Raw genomic sequence first — 19,201 nt, forward strand, 5'->3', positions numbered from 1 at the left:
CTCGCCAGGAGAACCTCCATACACCACCTTGAGACCATGGTGCCTAAAACGGGATTATTTTTCATTCCTGAAGCCTCTAACACATGTTGGTGACATTTAATTGTCCTGGCACATTATTGCCACGTCAAATGGTCAGAGGAAAAGATAAAGAAGAAGGTGAAAAAAAAATGAGCTCGTTTGTGTATGAATGGCCTGAATGATGTTCATCGATTAATGGAAATGATCAAAGAAGTGTATTCCTTACTTTTCCACAGGTGAACACATCAAATGGAATTGAAATTTAAAGGGAATGGATTATATTCAGGGTAAAGCTCTAGGAATTATTCACAACAATATTTCAAGAAAAGGTATCCACGAAAAAAGGTGGCTGGGGGGATGAAGGAGCAATCAAAGTTTGAGTTGCATGGTAAGAAAACAGGAGAGGACAGAAATATAAATGCATTATATCAAATAAGGTCAAAGATTTTTTTTAAAACAGCGCGAGACTTTGGGAAAGTTTTTCCATAAGACTTGGAGAAAAGAGTAAAACATTCTTAAATATTATAGACTAGTACCCACAAGACTATACATGAAGAGGTATTGTAAGAGAAAACCCGATACAGTATCATTGGATACTGAACACAAGAGGATGTGGAAATAAATAAAGGAAATAATGAGAATGGTGCGATAAAGGTTTCGTGGCTGCTTGGCAAGGGAGCAATTCAGTAGAAGCTACGTTTGTGCATCCTGAATCATTTCGCCCTTTTTCTCTATTCATTCAAGGAAGAAGCTGGCAAAGGACTTTTTGAAGCTGCGCAGAGCCTCACCACCCGTAGGGTTTTCAGGAACTGGTGGTGTGTTAATGGTGCTGCTTCTGTTGGGAAGGAATGAAAGCAAGACACAAGCATCGATTTTTCTTTACATTCAAACATATTTCTTTAAATTGCCAAAGAACACAATGCAGGGCTGATAATTTACTGATATGAACAAATCATTGTTAGTACATTAAAAAATATAATACAAAAAAAAGAAGTGAGACAAAGCAGAGGATAATTCCCTATGACCTCTTGGGGAAAGCAAAATGACTGACGAAAATATGCCAAACAATGATAATAATCAGTCGCAGAACATGACTAAAGAGACACAGACCACTCATAGGCTGAGGCCGAAATCTGTGCGGCCACACCGAGCAGCCACAATGTTTGGAGAAGGTGCAGTCGTTATCCTTTTCAGCAGTGAGGAAGGGGATCCCTGCCTCATGATAGGACAGAACTTTACACCAACGCCTGTTCTACAACCAACAACTACTTGGTTCCAGATGAATTGGAGAATATTAAATGAACAGAGCTGGAGCTTAGAGGGGAAGGAAATCATCCTCCAGTGCAAAGCGTACTCTACACATGAAGCATGGGGGACTAACGGTAAAGGAGAAAGATTCACGAACCAGTTGAAATAAACAAAGCTGGCAGCCAAAGGAAGTTTCACAGTTTTGGTTCATGAATAATGATCCTTTACCGAAAAAGGAGATGGAGATTTTGAGTTCTGGGAGAACTTCCTCCCACCTTCTAAAAAACCCCGCAAATGGATAACCTCCCACCTTTTATATACCAATGAGCGAAAATTGGTGGGGTATTTGTTGGAGTCCCTGATCTATGTATTAACTGGATGGTTGACTCGATGTTGATTGGCTATCATCTGAAACTGCTGGATGTTTACCAGCACGGCAGCAGCCATGTCACGTCTCCTAATATGGCAGTTAATGAGTGAATGAATGGTGCCTGCTTCATTGAGAGTAGCTCGTGTTAATGAAGAAATCTATCTCCATAAAAATGCCATCACTTGTTACATATAGTTAGACTAAATGTGACCAGTTGAAAGCACGAGACATGCCACTACAATAAGTGAATGCATTAAAAAAAAATTTGTCACCAGGATGACCAATGTTGGAGCAGAACTACATTTAATCAGCGAGTTTAAATTTCAAAGATTGGTGTTGGTGTAATGGTTAAGGTGGCTGGGTGAAGGTCTTGGCATCCTGAGCTCAAGCTCCTGTTGTGCCATTATGACAACACTAGGTAAGTTGACTCAGCCTGTCATCCTTCTGAGGTCGGTAAAATGAGTACCTCACAGGGATGAATGAGCCATTCCAGTATATTGCGTCAGAGTGGCGACCCTTCCCGATTGTGCCTCCATTGGGAATGGATCCAAAGATAGATTGTGCTAAGAATAGTATGGACTGTGTGCTCGAGTAGGGTAGGATTACTCCTGTCATAGGAATCTGGCAGCGGTAAGTCATATGTAAAATTCGCACAATAATAGTGATTGAGTGCAGTGATCGTAAACAGTAGAGTGGAATAGGGTAAGGTTGTATCATGTAAAACCTCCTGTATAGGCAAGGCGAGATGGATGATTTAGGCACCTGAAAACCGATTAAATGGGAAGTAACATGGACTGCTTGGCCAGAAGACAGTGGGCCACAGCGGAATAGTGAGCTATAGAGCCATGGTTGAGGGTGGAACACTTAATCGAGGGGCTGCCTTGCAAATCGTGCTGGCCCAGAAGTTTGTGCAGCTAGGCCAATTGCGGGACCAGCTGCGTGCTGGAAAGGCTTTCCTAAGGATGATAAAACTATAGTTGACCAGTTATGTGCCTGACACTTAGAATTGCCCAAGGATGATAAAACTACAGATGATAAAACAAACTACAGTTGGAAGCTGTTCAGGGCTGAGAGACAATCTTCAAAAGAGCCTGAGGAAGAAAACTTCACAGCTTGATCCACGAATAGTGGTCACTTGTCAAAGAGCCAGAATGGGTCCCATGGGCAATACTAGGTGTCGGGCCCCCTTCATCCAGGCCCCCTTAAAAACTTCCCCTTTTAAAAATAGTAACATCCTCTCTCCTAAAATAAACCACTGTGGGAACAATTTACATAATGATAATTGCAGTAATGACGTAAATGAACACAGGAGTGTTAGCCAATCCCATCCAGATAAAATGGGTTAAGAAATGAATCCATGCAAGTACAATCCAGAGGTTTCCATATTTTCGTCATCAGAAACACATGACATGTTTAAGGTAAATTGAGGTGTTCTTCACTTATTCGTATATGTGGATTCGTTTCTCAACCCATTTCATCCGGATGAGATTTGGCCAACACTCTTGTATTCATTTACCTCATTACCGCAATTATCATTATGTAAATTGTTCCCACAGTAGTTTATTGTATGTGGGAGGATGTTAATGGCAATGGCATGCCAGGGAATCTCCCCGAGTGCTTTGGAGGGAGACAAAAAATAAAGTTGCACCCAGTGTTTCATCGTCACAATCAATGAAACAAACAAATTGAAGGAATAATTACGGGGCCCTATTAGGTCAGGGCCCGGGGTGCTTACTGCCACCTCCCTCACCCCTTTCAGCTCCCCTGATCCTGCCCACACACAAACAGACCGAGGTGGAAACAACCACCATCTACCTTCAGTGGTGAAGTAATAAGGTTAATAAAGATCTTAGAGCGTAATCTACCCACAATAACAACAAGCACTTCCACTTGAAGATAGCATCGGTATTCTCATATGTCAATGCAAGGTCATTCTCCACTTTTGTATAATAAGAAAATCTATCTCATTGAAAAGTGAAAAATACTTTATGACTTGAATGAACATTGAAAATTCATCAAAAATATGTTTACAACGATTCGGTGAAGCCAACATGGTGTCCCATGTGCTTTTCTTAGAAAGTGTTCCGCACCTTCCAGTCATGTGACGACTTGCATTGTCTGTGTTGACAGATGAAGAATGAACAACTTCTCGTTTGGTGCAATTCTTCAGCTGTTCCTGTGGCTCAGACTCTATCTGGCTTCGGAGATTCTCATCCAATATACTCTCTTCGCCCATTTGCTGAACTGCTCTGCTTTGCTGCCCAATGACTTCCTGCTCAACTGAATCTTGAAACACTTTCTCTAAAGGCTGTTCAATCTGCTCCAGTTGCATTTGTCCTGGACTAGCCGGCCCAGCAGCTGGTAAACGTTGCTGATCTGGCAGGTGCCGAGGAGATGGCCTTGGTTCTGCTGTCTGTCTCTGCCCTTGTGGAAATCCCTGGAACGCTGATGTACTTCCCATGGGCAATTTGTTAGGCTCTACCATCTTGCCCAATGTAGCGCTTTGGAAATCTTTCATTTGTCCTGAAGGCACAACTTGGGGTTCTGAAATTTGCCTCTGTGGCATCATTTGGGGCTCTTGCGTGTGATCTTGTGGGACGTCTTGTTGGGCAGACATCTGTCTCGGTGGCAAATGACGTGGGGCAGCTCTTGGTTTTTCTGGTGGCATGTGACTTGAGGGTACTTTGTGTTTGTCTGGTTGCTGCTCTGAAGGCGATGTCTGTTGTACTGAAGTCTGTCTTGGAGGTGGTTTTCTTGGTGGAAGCTTGGTTGGTTCCGAGGGTAGCCGAGCAAGCCGTTGTGATTTTGGCTGGATTGGAGGCCTGCCTCCTGGGCTTCCTGGTCCTCCACTCCCTCCAGGAGCTTTTTGTCCAGATAAGTCAGGCTTGGGCAGCAATGGAGGTTTCTGTCCTGCCCGTTGTGGTTCCTGACATTCCTGACCTACCAGCAATTTATCTGAAGGTTTCTTGACTGTGCTGTCCACTATACCCTGTCCATCACCAGCAGGCCTTGTGCCAAAAGAATGGCCAGCTTGATTGCTTGCATTTTTGGAAGATGAGAAGTCATCAGTTCTGTTTCCCTGTGTTGGTATAAGGGGTAGACAGTTAATACAGCTCAGATGTAATCAATCCCTGCAGTGCTGAATTAACAGAGGGACAATAACCGAGATAAAGACAAATAACACATAATTTATAATGCATATTATATTATCAAAGGTTTACGAATGAGAGATTAGCTAAAGCTAGAATTAATATCCTTGGACACTTGAAAGAACATTAACCAAACAGCATCTTCAAAACTATACCAATTATCCAGGAGGTAAGGCCTGAGCAGTTGCTACATTTGGTGGTGCGTTGTTTTATGAGTATATTGGCTTAACGGTTAAGGTGGCTGGCTTAAGATCTTAGGGTCTTGAGTTTGAGCCCCTGTCATGCCGTTAAAATAAAACATGACTCAGCCTGTCATCCTTTTGAGGTTGGCAAAATGAGTACCAGCATACTGGGGGTAATAAGCATTCCAGTATCCTGTGTTGGAGTGGCTACCCGTCCAGGATTGTACTCCCTAGCCCATGAAACCGCCTCGGCAGCTCCTATGTGCCTCACGACGTGAAAGGAATTGTTTATTGTTGGTTATTTTATACATTGGTTTGCATTTGATTGATTTTTAAATTGCTCATCACTGATGTTCATCATTTTGATTTTATTCATGTGATGCAGGCTGACAGCACAGCTCAAATGTAATGTATTCACCTTCGACTTTTCTAGGACGGATTCAAATCATGGCCTGGCTGTTACTGCACAGGTGTCTGTTACACTGTCTCCCACATTCTTACTCAGGATAGGAAGCAAATCCCCACTGGTATTTCAACAAATTCACTTCAACCAAGCCATGAATCACTGCATCGAGACTGTGTGTATGAGAACACCGACATGATATTCCAGAATCACATCCACACCAAGGCGGATATCGATGTGTCGCAGTCTCCACAACCCGGTGCCTTAATTTAGTTTCACGTCGGGTCCTCGTGGAATTGTTGTTTCTGCATTATCCGTCCTTCCTTCCTTCATGGTTTCTCAGCATCTTCTTGCCATCTTTTATTTGCTGCTCAGCCCTCTCTCTTGAATACTCATCATAACCAAACTTTGGAGGAAGTCCTAAAACGTTCTGGTAATGTCAAAATGATAACTTTTTAAGTGGCTACGTAATTACATTGAGGTTTCAAGAGTTCAGGTTATGTACTCGTATTTTGATGAGTCTTAGATTCCAGATGTTACTATGAATGAACAAAGACACCTGCCCATTTAAACACGCATCCTTTCTTTGTGCCACAATTTGTTTATATATGCTGGAGTGAGGCTCATGGAAGAGCAAGGTCAAACTGACAGTGAGACAACCATCAAGGGAATGAACAAACAGGAAAAGAGGACAGGGAGGAGAAGGAGAAACACTGAAACTAGCAAGTAAGATTATTGGGTTACGGAAACTTAATGGGGTAATAAAAATCATGATTCAGAATTGGGGATTACAAGAGATGGTGGTGCACCGCTTGCTTGAAGTCCTGGCGGGAAGAGTAAGATCTAGAGATCTAGAGATGAGAAACAGCATCTAGAGATGGCTCAATAGATGGGAGAAGTTGGGAATATAAGAGTTGAGGTGCGCAGTCAGCCTGTATTTTGGAACTTTAATCAGGAGGGGTTACTGGAAGAACGACTGCATCATGGAGTTGCTGGGGAGGATCAGAGAACAGAGAGCAATGCAATGTTTGTGAATAGATGGTGGAAAACAGAGACCACCGAGCTGCCTACGATGCAACAGTAATAGACCCTGTGCTTCGGCCTCATCATGGGAGATTCCAATCATTTTGAGAGCATCAGCTTCCACAGAATCTAGGAGAGACAGATGTGATACTGGGCCACTTGCCCAGCTCAGAGCAGTATTTCATTGAGCTGCTGACAAAGGCCTTCTAAACTGTAAGTAGCTCTGATTCTTCCAAGGAAAGAGTTGGATCGATGAAGGATGCCCAGTCTATGGCTGCCTTTTTGGAGGCTATCTCTGCTACACATGTGGTCAGATCAGGAAAGGTCATGACTGATCAGAAGGCCTACTAGTTCAAGAGACAACCTCTTCCAGTGGATCACCAATTATATAGATAGCTGGTTCTTTTAACGATCATTCTGGAGCGATAAGAAGAGAAGGTAGTGAATCGTCTGGAGTGATATTTACGCTGTAGTACATACATTATGCATGTACTCACATCGTCATACGTAGTTACTCACCTCTTCCTAGATAAAAGGGAGTTGATGCTGTGGAAGTGTAAAATTTATGAAGCAAGTAATTTCTATGAGCCACAACCTGCTCTCCTCATGGGCAAGTGTTTTTGTGGTTTCCATGCAGAAGTTGGGATTTCCTTCAGTATGCGAGTCATCTCCGACACTGACCAAATTTGTTTGCTCGAGAAAAGTAAAATCTTAGTAGAGGCAATGGTAGACCACATATTGTCATGGTAAAATCATTTTATGACTGAGGGTAATATGATTACAGATAGGGTGTTTTTTTGAAATATAGTGTTGGATCGGGTCTTCCCAAAATGATAAATAAAATGAAATGTTTTATTAAGTTATATAAAGCAAATTGAAGAAAAGATATTGTTTTCTTGGTAAATAAATAATACACTGGTTCCACCATGTCTGACCAGCTGCCTGAAGTAATTAGCATCCACTGAATTGCTTTACAAATCCCATTGTGTTTGGAAAAACTAGTGAATAATCGACTCAGTACGAAGTCTAAGCTAACATTTTATTGATAAGTGAATGCAAAATACTTGGTAATTATTTTGCAGTTGGACAATGGGAGTGGACGAGTCACTCTGCGCTGGCCGATGGAGGATGAGCGCAGCGCACCCTTTTTTCTACTTCCACTTGTAGCTAATTTCATAGATAGTTTTATGGAATTGTCAACGTTCTCAGTAAATCTTTCAAAAGAACGATAATAATTAAACACTGAATCAAATAAAACTTATAGCTTATTAGTGTTTGATAAAGGTTAGTCTAAAAGTGTAAAATCCTATAAAAATCCATGTACATTCAGTCTGGTAGGCTAGCTCTCTCTGGCTCTCTGATCCAATATCTTCTCAGTAAAAATCTTTTGTAAGGGATTACAGCATGTAGGTTTTGTAAGATTACAGCATATAGGTTTTGTGACATTACAATATATAGGTTCATACCTCATATATATGATTTTGACTTATGAGGGAAAAGATGAGTTTGCAGGTTGACAAAGGATGTGGTTGTCATAGCTACTGAGTGACCTTTTGATTAAATAATGACTTTCTTATTGCATGCCTGTTTTTATTGATTTCTGAATATTAAACCATAAAGTTAAGAAAAAAAAAACGTTATGTAAATGTCCCTGCAATGGCGTTATAAAGCGTTGCTGCAAAGTTATAATAACGTTAACGCAACGTTATGATTGATTGAACCTTGACGCCGAAAAGTCTCGAAGAACACATCTTTCTCATGAAAGAATTTGAAAATGCAGACCTGCTCTCAGCGGGGAGTACTCCCATCTCAATATTTCACTCGACAAATCACATTGTATCCCTCGATCCTTACTCCCTCCCACCCACACTTGACCTAACCAATCCTACTGCTCTCCTCCCCTCTCTTCGCTCCTCCCCCTCCACTTGCTCCTCTCACTTCAACTTGTACAAAAGTCAGGACTGACGTCAAAATATTAGGATTATCACTGGATTTACAGTCACGTGAAAAAGTAAGTACACCCCATGTAAAGTTTTGACTTTTTCAACATATTTCAACATACAGCTATTTGATCTTCATTTCAACAATATTGATAGATAAAGGTGATATAATATAACAAATATCATGAAACATTTACATTTTGTAGTCCATTGGATAATTTAAATAAACATAAATGCAAATTTCTCATGTGGAAAAAGTAAGTACACCTTTGGCTCTAATAGGTGGTATTGCCCCCTTTGGCAGAAACAACCTCAAGTAGGCGTTTCTTATAACTGTCTACCAGTCTCTGACATTAACTGGGAGAAATTTTTGCCCACTCCTCCATGCAGAATTCTTTCAGCTGTGCGATGTTTGAGGGGTTTCTTGCATGCACAGCTCGTTTCAAATCCCCCGACAACATTTCGATGGGATTTAGATCCAGGCTTTGACTTGGCCATTCCAGAACCCTCCATTTTTTCTTTTCAGCCATTCCTTGGTGGATTTACTGGTATGTTTAGGGTCATTGTCATGTTGCAAGGTCCACCTTCGGTTGAGCTTCAACTTTCCGACAGATGGCCAAACATTATCAAGCACCCTCTGGTACAATGAAGAATTCATCGTGGATTCTATGATGGTGAGCTGCCCAGGCCCTGATGCAGCAAAGCTGCCCCAAACCATAATATTTCCACCACCATGCTTTACAGTTGGTATCAGGTTCTTGTGGTCAAATGCTGTCTTTGGTTTTCGCCAAACATGTCTTCTGGTACTGTGGCCAAATAGCTCTACCTTTGACTCATCTGTCCAGAGCACATTGTTCCAGAAGTGCTGGTCTTTGCCTACGTGTTCATTGGCAAACTTTAGTCTTGCCCTGATGTTCTTTCTGGACAGCAAAGGTTTCCTCCTGGCACACCTCCCATATAGATCAAATTTGTGCAGCCTCTTTCTAATGGTAGACTCGTGCACTTTGACATCAACAGGGGCAAGAGCTACCTGTAGGTCCCGTGATGACATTCTGGGGTTCTTAGAGACTTCTTTGAGCATCTTGCGGTCTGCTCTCAGGCTGAACTTGCTGGGGCGGGCCTGGCCTGAACAAGTTGGCAGTTGTTTGGAATCTTCTCCACTTGCAGATGATCTTCCGGACAGTCGAATGATTGATTTCAAATTGTTTGGAGAACTTTTTAAATCCCTTCCCAGACTCGTAGGCATCGATAACCTTCTTTCTGAAGGCCTCAGAGAGCTCTTTTGGTCTAGGCATGGTGACGCCACACACTTCAACAACAAAGAGCAAACCAAACTAAATGTCTGAGGTTTGAAGACAGCTTCCTCCAAGATCCTCTCTAACGATGTTCTAATCATTTACACCTGAGCTGGTGCACCTGATTCTAATTTTAGGTATTTGAAGTAGTGATTAATGTCGGGGTGTACTTACTTTTTCCACATGCGAAATTTGCATTTATGTTTATTTAAATTATACAATGGACGACAAAATGTAAATGTTTCATAATATTTGTTATATTGTATCACCTTTATCTATCAATATTGTTGAAATGAAGATCAAATAGCTGTATGTTGAAATATGTTGAAAAAGTCAAAACTTTACATGGGGTGTACTTACTTTTTCACGTGACTGTATAAGATGTTGGTTTGTTGTACTTTAGGATTTTCACTCGGTTTGTAATGCTGTAAATGTACTTAGGATGTTTTACTTGGCTGGTCGATTCTGTATGTTTACACTGTATGTTGACTGTATACTGTGCATGCTACTGTATCCTTATGATGTTTCCTTTGATGTACATCTCTACTGTACCAGGATTTCACTTGGGACCTTCTGTGAATCTTGCAATGTAATTTGTGAATTGTAATATGCTCTTCTATGGTTTGATAAAGGTTATTGTTTCTTGCTGTGTATTTCCTTGTCGACAGAAATGTTGTCCTCCTCGGGGATTAAAATTTGTGATTCTTCTTCTGACAAAGTTATGGACATTGAATTTCTTGATTCATCTATTACATACTACTATCTAAAATATATCCCTATCAAAGCACTCCACTTGCAGCAAAGAAGCACACTCGGCTATACATATACATATATATATATATATATATATAATTATATATATATATATATATATATATATATATATATACATATATATACATATACATATACATATATATATTGTTATAGATCGCGGTTAGGATGTTATAGACCGAGCGGTGGTTTAAAAGCGGTTTTCGCTCTTTCACGAGCCTCGATATTGTATACAAAAAAAAAAAAAAAAAAAAAAAAAAAAAAAAACCGCGACCTAACAAAACTCACCCGATTCCACCCGAACGTTGGTTGTATCGCACCCTAGCTGCTCAATGAGGGAAAAGACAAAAGCGACGCAATGCAAGAGGAAAACGGAGACAAAAAAAAAGGTTTGAAATACTACTACATTTATTCCTACTATTTACACACAAGCAAAAAGACAGATGTCACGTTTATTTACAAGCACAAGACGCAGGTGACACAGTGCAAATTTAGCTTACCTACAGACTTAACTTATATCCCAGGACAGAACAAACAGAACGCTGACTCACGCGGGGAATGCCAGGGATGGCAGAAGGTGGATGGCTGGAGGGAGAGGAAAGGTCCAAGGGGGGTCCCGCAGCACAACCGGCGCGTTCAGCAGCCGCCGTTCCGTTTCGGCCCTGCTCCGAACCGCCGTTCAGGCCCCCTTTGGCGGTTGGGTGGCGCTGCTGCGGCTGCCTGCACTTGCCTTGCCAGGCCTTGTCTCACTCGTCACCACCGACTCCTCACCACCGCAACCAACTGACCACCGACTCCTTTCTCTGGCAACCGACTGTCACCAACTCCTTGCAACCAACTCCTCCTCTCTTTCTCTCAACCGACCCAGACCAACCCAGAGTGCATCTCTCTTTCTTCTTCTCTTTTCTCTCTTTCTCTTCTCTTTGTCCACTTCCGGTTGCGCCCTTTTATAGCGCCCCCAGCGATCACGCCCCCCGGCGCTTTGGACAGGCCCATCGGGGGTGCTCACCTCGGCCCTGGTTGGTCGCGCGACCCTCGGGCTCCGCCCTGGATGACGACGGGCGGCGCGCCCCTCCTCCCCTCTGACAAGGTGCGACACGCCTTTCTTCTCCGACCCGAGCCTCGTGGTCAATGGTGGTTATTGGAGGGGAGGTAATATGGGCAATCGAGGCTCGCCAATGACGAGAGGGGGATGTAATATGAGGTCATTGGAGGTTTTGGAGGGGATGGAAAGGGAGATTTTTGGGGATGGGAAGGAAAGGGGGTCTATTCTCTTTCACTGGTGCAATGGAGTACTTTTAATTAATGGGAGACACAGCCTTATCCTAAAACACAGAATAAGAGATAACTACCAAAAGAAAAGATATATCGTGTCCTGCATGTATGTTTTTTATGGACTAACTACGGGAACGCCCTTTGACCTTTATACAACCACAACGGAGGGAGGAGGGGTGATCTTTTACAACAACCTTTTACAACAACCTTTTACCACAACCTTTTACAACAACGTTTTACAACAACGTTTTACCACAACAATAAAATAAAAAAACATTCTCATATCCACAACACTGCACCCTCCTCCCCTTAGGCACGTCCCGGGCCTATTACTTTTACCTTAGTGTGGCATGTAGGTGTAGTTCCCTCTACTTTTAACCTGACCCTGAGTGCGACAGTTTTAAAACATAAATAAATGTGTCCCGCTGCTCCATTGCACCCTGCCTAACAGACTTACGCCCACAGTTAACCGAATTGCGGAATGGTCTTCAAACTATACACTGACGGTGGGGAGCATTATTTACACTGACGCTAATTTTATTTACAAAACTAACCCAGGACCTGTAATTGTTCTTTCTGGGGGGAGGACAGTCTGCTCTGCATCAATGCACCATTAAAGCACCCAAAAACGCACCAATACACACCCAAGCACCAATCGGTGCAGTCCCCATTGTTCAATGAATAAAATAAAACCAACAAACCCAACCCTGCAGGTGTCTCTTGCTCTTCGGCTCCCTCTGCTGGTTATCATTATTTCTTCCAGTTGTTGTCATTTTCATTTGCTTTGCTTACTGGCGGCCTATTTGCAATAAAGCTTGCCCAAACGTGTCCATTTTATTTATCTTTATTTATGGCCCACAGGGCCGACTACGTGTGGTTCACCTGTGGGGCATCGGTGCCCTGTGGCCAAGGTCCGCCAGCAAGATTTCGGGCCCTCATGGCCGGTTCCAGCAGAGGGGCCTTGCCCCAACCCATGGGGTCCATAAGTGGTGCTCGGCCACTGACATGTGGTCCATAATGTGGTGCATCGATGCAGACAGCTGGTTCTGACACCACTCAAGGGTACACATCAAAAAGGCAATGCAAGGCGAAATGCGTACGGAGGGCGAAGTGAGAAAGCTCGTCCCTACCGTACGTCACCCCCCTGTTACCTAGCCCACCCTTGCCCTTACCCCATATGTACAAAACCTACACATTACCAATTCGTCACTACTGTCACGTCTTCCCCATATTTCCCCTATATCAAATTCGTCACCACAATCCCTCTACTTCAAAAATTTGCCATCATTAATTCATCATCAATCCTCATAAGGAGGCAGAGATGGAACATCAAAGCACAATGTCACACCCACGTCATGATGCGTCTCACATTCCAAACATTTGCACAATAAAAAATAATAAAACATGGCATGGTGTGGAGTTACCTGTCACCTCCGGTGAGTGGGTGCAGATGGTGCGAGGAGATCCTTCATCCTAACTATCCTCTAAATGACTTTAACACACTTTACACTACCCGGGGTCTTTCTCCGGCCAAACCATTGGCCCTCTTACACTATGGGTTCTAAAAACCAATTCCCATTGGCCAAACTGTGGTGCTTTTCAATTTGGGGTCTCACTCCCCCGATTCATCTCCCGGTGCCCTCGCACAATTTCTGGGCCGCGACGTGTAGCTCTCCCAACAGGTCTACCCACCTGCACACCTCCACCACTGTAGTTGCCACCCGAGCTTACCTAGCTCCTCACCCTAACCTATCTAACTGGGGGCAGCCCCTCTCCTGGCTCTGTCACCCCATGGTGCCCTCTGGCACTGGGCTACCCGGGTCCGTCCTCCGGATCCTCGGGCCCCATCCACAACAACTACTACCGGGTCCCAGAGCCCACCTGCGGCCTCACCTGGCCGACATCCTTACAGTGGTGGAGTGCCCAAACCAACTACACACACTAACAGGCTACACGCCCAGCCATTTCCACAACACTAATGCACCCATCCAAACATCATTCTTCCAACCGCACCACAGATGCCAATATCCAACCACAATTTACCTGTACCCTCTACCTAACTCTTACACTACCCGCCCCGGGTATCCGTGATGGGGGGTCCACTCTTCCCCCATTCACACCTTCGCACCATCCACTCCACTCCACAATTTCCACCATACCCACTCCACGACCATCCATTGGCCAATACTCCATATCATTTATTCCATACACCTGTCTTTCATTCACCTGTCGTTGCACACCTGTGCAATCCTACCTGGTGCCACCTGCACCCTCCTCCTCTTCCTGGACCATTTGGTCAACACAACACGCAATCACCACTACTCACTCATACACTGCTCCATCCACCTGTTCAGTTGCACACCTGTGCAATCACACCTGTTCAATCCTCACACACACGGCATCATCTCAGCTAACTACTCCCCTCTGAAACTTGCGCTTCCCAGTCGTCCCTTTAAACTATTGCGCTCCCACGTCATTATAATCCACACTAATCTACCTGCGTCCCCACTACAGGTATCAGTCACTAACTAAACTTAACGTCACCTAATGTCATCTTCTAGGGCCCTATCAATATAACCTAACCCACCCGGGCTAGTTTTCACTGCCATACACCCCATAAGCTATTGCTCCTTTGCCCCACTATAATGTGAGGGATGATGGATTTGCCATCCCACCACATTGGGGGTCTCTCACTATAAATTTTGTTCGTCCAAATCCAGCAAATCAAAAGCTTTCCATTTACGGCCAATTCTACCCACTTTTATAAATTTCGTACCAAATCACTACTATCATCATCACAGTCCGTCTACTTATTAGGTCCTCTCGGTGCGCCAATTCACATCTACAGCTCGGCTTCGTAAAGCCAAGCCATGAATGCGGGTTGTTTGGTGCCAGCGGCTGGATACGTCCCGCATTCGGGGCAGGGACGGGGGGCTTACCCGGGCCGAGATCCCACGCACCACCTCGGCGTGGAGCCATCCAATGTCCCGATCTCGACCTGCCGGCACGTCTCAATAGAAAGTGGTCGCCATGACGACCCTTCCTATCGAGCTGCCCGCTCCGCCTAGTGGAGCCCGGACGCGGCCGTTCCACGCGAGGCCCAGCGTGGATCGCGCACGGCGGTTCTTTCGAAACCGCCGTGGTTCGGATCCCCGCTGGTTCTCGCGGCACGCGAAGCCCGGCACGCACCGAGGGCCCGAGTCGGCTATAAGTCGTTCTAACCTTTAACCCGGTTATCGTCGACGCCTCACCTGGATGCCTACAAGCAGACGCTACCCCTTTCGTGCTCATACATGCAGCCGTTTCCATGCTCTTGGTCGTACCTTCTCTAACACACCTCGGTACACTCATTCCGCTCACCGACTTGGTCACACACCTGACCACCGAACACTTTGGCACACATTCGTCGCTCGCACACCTCACTAACACACCTCTTCGCGCCCCCTCCTCGGTCACTTCCTCTGTGACAATCACAGGTGTGCTCTCATTCGCACACCCATCCACGTGCCTCACTACCAACTCAAATGTGCCTTCCCACACACGCTCTACCATCCCAGGTGTGCTTCCTTCCATTCCAGGTGTACATCCTCGCTCACCTGTCACAACCAACCCACGCTCCGTTTCACTCTCACTACTCTCACCTCCACTCTCGGTCGCGCACTCACCCTTACTCTCGACAGCACACTCTTTCCTCATGCACCCGTCCGTTACACACCTTTCTCGCGCATCCTCCCGCGCACACTTTTTCGTTACCTCCTCCGTAACACTCACCACACCGCGCTTCCCTGTGCTCCCTCGCACACGCGCTACGACCGACTCACTCCTGACGGCACACTCACTCCTCGGCGTGCACTTTTTCCTCACACACCCCATGGTCGGACATTCTCGCACACCTCTTTTTTCGCACACCAGACCTGTCGCACACTTCACCAACGGCCTCTCACGAACACCCGGATCCAATCCAATCCCCAAGCCGACTGAAGCTTTCCTCACATCATATACATTGCCACTCACCTTGGCACCTCGTCCCCGCACCTCCTTTGCCACCTGCAAACTCTTTATTTGGTTACTGAGCATCACATCATGAGTTGAGCACCGACCTTGCACATATTCCATGACTTCCTCCTTTATCTCCCTCTTAGTTTCCCTCCGTCTCTTCTTAATTTCACTCACCCCCTCTTCCACCTCCTCTAATTTTTCCTTTACCTCCTTCAGCTCCCGGTGCGCCCCCTCTATTTCTTCCTCCATCGCTACTTTAACCGTTTCTATGTGCGTCCTTACCTCCCGGTCCTTCGTCTCCATTACTTCTGTCACCTCTTCCAACCTCTTCGTCAATCCCTCATGTACCATTTGACATTCCTTTTGTGTCGCTATTAATTCATTTTTTATGTCCTTTTGTGTTGCTTTTAAACCCCCGATGATTGCTGTGTTCTTTTCCACTTGGTCCGCTGGTTCCTTTTGTCCCACTGTCAGCTGTTCTACTCCTTTCGTCAGATCTTCTATTCCCCCCTGTAACTTTGCCGTATTATTTCTCACCTCTTTCTCTATACGCTTTTCGCCTCGCTTTACCTCCTCGCGTAGCCCCGAGACCTCCTCACTCACCCCTCGTCGTATTTCCTCCATCTGGTTCCCCATCTGTTCGATTTCCCGGGCGGATTGTTCCCCTATTTCCCGCAATTTGTCCTCCATCCTATTTTCTAACCCCATTAACCCATTTCTCACCTCTTTTATCCCGTTGTCTAACCCCTCAAAATTATTGTCTAACCTCCCAAATTTCTTGTCTAACTCCTCAAAATTATTGTCTAACTTCCCAAATTTCTTGTCTAATCCCTTAAAATTATTGTCTAACCCCTCACTGGTACCCCTCGCTTCGTCCCTCATTACCCCCATTTCGTTTCCCATTACCCCCATTTGGTTCCCCATTACCCCCAATTGCTCACTCTGAGCATCCATCCGGTTCCCCATTACCCCCATTTGGCCCTCCAATCGCTCACTATTCTGGGCCATAAGGGCCTTCATTTGTATAAAAAAAAGGTTCAAATCCATTGGCATCTCCGGTTCGACTACCGCGACCATGGGCGTGGCTAAATGTGGCGCCGCTGTAATCACGTGCGCTAGAGCGCCATTTTGTGCACCTGAAATTCCCGCAACCACATTGCCATTTTCCTCCTCCTTTTCTTCCCCGAAGTCCTGGGTTACTTCTAACCCCTCTATCTCTCCCACCGGCATCCCGTCGCCTTGGACAGCCATGGCGCGATTTCAAAATTCGGGCTTTTCCTTTAAAACAAAACAAATTTCGGTATTTTATAATTTTGAGCGCGTGAAGCGCGCTCCGGGTCGATCTCACTCCCCGACACCAATTGTTATAGTACTAACACAATTGGTGTCCAAAATTTGGGCTAAATAAATTTAGTCCCAGGTTCGAATCCCACCTCCTGACTACCAATTGTTATAGATCGCGGTTAGGATGTTATAGACCGAGCGGTGGTTTAAAACCGCGACCTAACAAAACTCACCCGATTCCACCCGAACGTTGGTTGTATCGCACCCTAGCTGCTCAATGAGGGAAAAGACAAAAGCGACGCAATGCAAGAGGAAAACGGAGACAAAAAAAAAGGTTTGAAATACTACTACATTTATTCCTACTATTTACACACAAGCAAAAAGACAGATGTCACGTTTATTTACAAGCACAAGACGCAGGTGACACAGTGCAAATTTAGCTTACCTACAGACTTAACTTATATCCCAGGACAGAACAAACAGAACGCTGACTCACGCGGGGAATGCCAGGGATGGCAGAAGGTGGATGGCTGGAGGGAGAGGAAAGGTCCAAGGGGGGTCCCGCAGCACAACCGGCGCGTTCAGCAGCCGCCGTTCCGTTTCGGCCCTGCTCCGAACCGCCGTTCAGGCCCCCTTTGGCGGTTGGGTGGCGCTGCTGCGGCTGCCTGCACTTGCCTTGCCAGGCCTTGTCTCACTCGTCACCACCGACTCCTCACCACCGCAACCAACTGACCACCGACTCCTTTCTCTGGCAACCGACTGTCACCAACTCCTTGCAACCAACTCCTCCTCTCTTTCTCTCAACCGACCCAGACCAACCCAGAGTGCATCTCTCTTTCTTCTTCTCTTTTCTCTCTTTCTCTTCTCTTTGTCCACTTCCGGTTGCGCCCTTTTATAGCGCCCCCAGCGATCACGCCCCCCGGCGCTTTGGACACGCCCATCGGGGGTGCTCACCTCGGCCCTGGTTGGTCGCGCGACCCTCGGGCTCCGCCCTGGATGACGACGGGCGGCGCGCCCCTCCTCCCCTCTGACGAGGTGCGACACGCCTTTCTTCTCCGACCCGAGCCTCGTGGTCAATGGTGGTTATTGGAGGGGAGGTAATATGGGCAATCGAGGCTCGCCAATGACGAGAGGGGGATGTAATATGAGGTCATTGGAGGTTTTGGAGGGGATGGAAAGGGAGATTTTTGGGGATGGGAAGGAAAGGGGGTCTACTCTCTTTCACTGGTGCAATGGAGTACTTTTAATTAATGGGAGACACAGCCTTATCCTAAAACACAGAATAAGAGATAACTACCAAAAGAAAAGATATATCGTGTCCTGCATGTATGTTTTTTATGGACTAACTACGGGAACGCCCTTTGACCTTTATACAACCACAACGGAGGGAGGAGGGGTGATCTTTTACAACAACCTTTTACAACAACCTTTTACCACAACCTTTTACAACAACGTTTTACAACAACGTTTTACCACAACAATAAAATAAAAAAACATTCTCATATCCACAACAATATATATATATATATATATATATATATATATATATATATATATATATATATTGTTACGGACACGGCTAGGATGTTGTTTGCCGAGCGGATGGCCGCCGCGCCCGAACAGTTACCCCGACTAACCCGATTCCTGAACGTTGGCCAAAATCACGCCACAGATATTCAATAGGGAAAAGACAAAGGCGACACGGATGTGAAGAAGAAGAAGAAGAAGACAAAAAGGGTTTGCAATACGAATATAATTTATTTGCTATTTACAGGACCAAATAAACCAAGGAAGAAGGAAGGATAATAAAATAATTTACAGAAGAACTCAGAGACACAGTGAAATTTGCTAGCTTATCTAACAGGCTTAACTTATTCCCTGGACAGAACAAACAAAGACGGACTCACACGGGGAATTGCAGAGTGGATTGGCTGGAAGGAGGTGGGTGGCTGGAGGGGGAGGAAGGCACGGAGCTGGCTGGAGCTTGATCCCGCACGGGACGTCGGGCTGGACCTCGACGGCCGCCGATGCCACTGATCCTGTCGTGTGCGCGGGATCACGGGTCGGAGCTGCTTGGTGGAGCCGACGCGCTGGTGGGGGGTCTGGCGTGACGGGTTCTCTCCTCTCTCTTTCTTAGTCCAACCCAGTCCAACAACTTCCTCTCTTGCTTAGTCCAACAACAACTTCCAGGCTTTTCGGTGTTCTGATCTCCTCCCTCCTCGACTCTCTCTGGGGGCCTCT

General features: G+C 45.4%; 1 protein-coding gene across 1 annotated transcript in view; it reads right to left on the reverse strand.

Moving 5' to 3' along the window:
• Nucleotides 1–279: 279 nt before the first annotated feature.
• Nucleotides 280–19,201, reverse strand: part of LOC137437247 (uncharacterized) — a 119,566-nt gene continuing 100,644 nt past the window's right edge. The window contains exons 13-14 of the mRNA XM_068131611.2: nucleotides 3,727–4,715; nucleotides 280–853 (exon numbers count right to left, since the gene is read on the reverse strand). Coding sequence (XP_067987712.2) covers nucleotides 754–853; nucleotides 3,727–4,715 — 1,089 coding nt within the window. The 3' untranslated portion in view covers nucleotides 280–753. The remainder of the gene's footprint in view (nucleotides 854–3,726; nucleotides 4,716–19,201) is intronic.

This window comes from Myxine glutinosa, chromosome 12 (genome assembly GCF_964187855.1).
Source record: "Myxine glutinosa chromosome 12, kmMyxGlut1.1, whole genome shotgun sequence".
Taxonomy (NCBI): Eukaryota; Metazoa; Chordata; class Myxini; order Myxiniformes; family Myxinidae; genus Myxine; species Myxine glutinosa.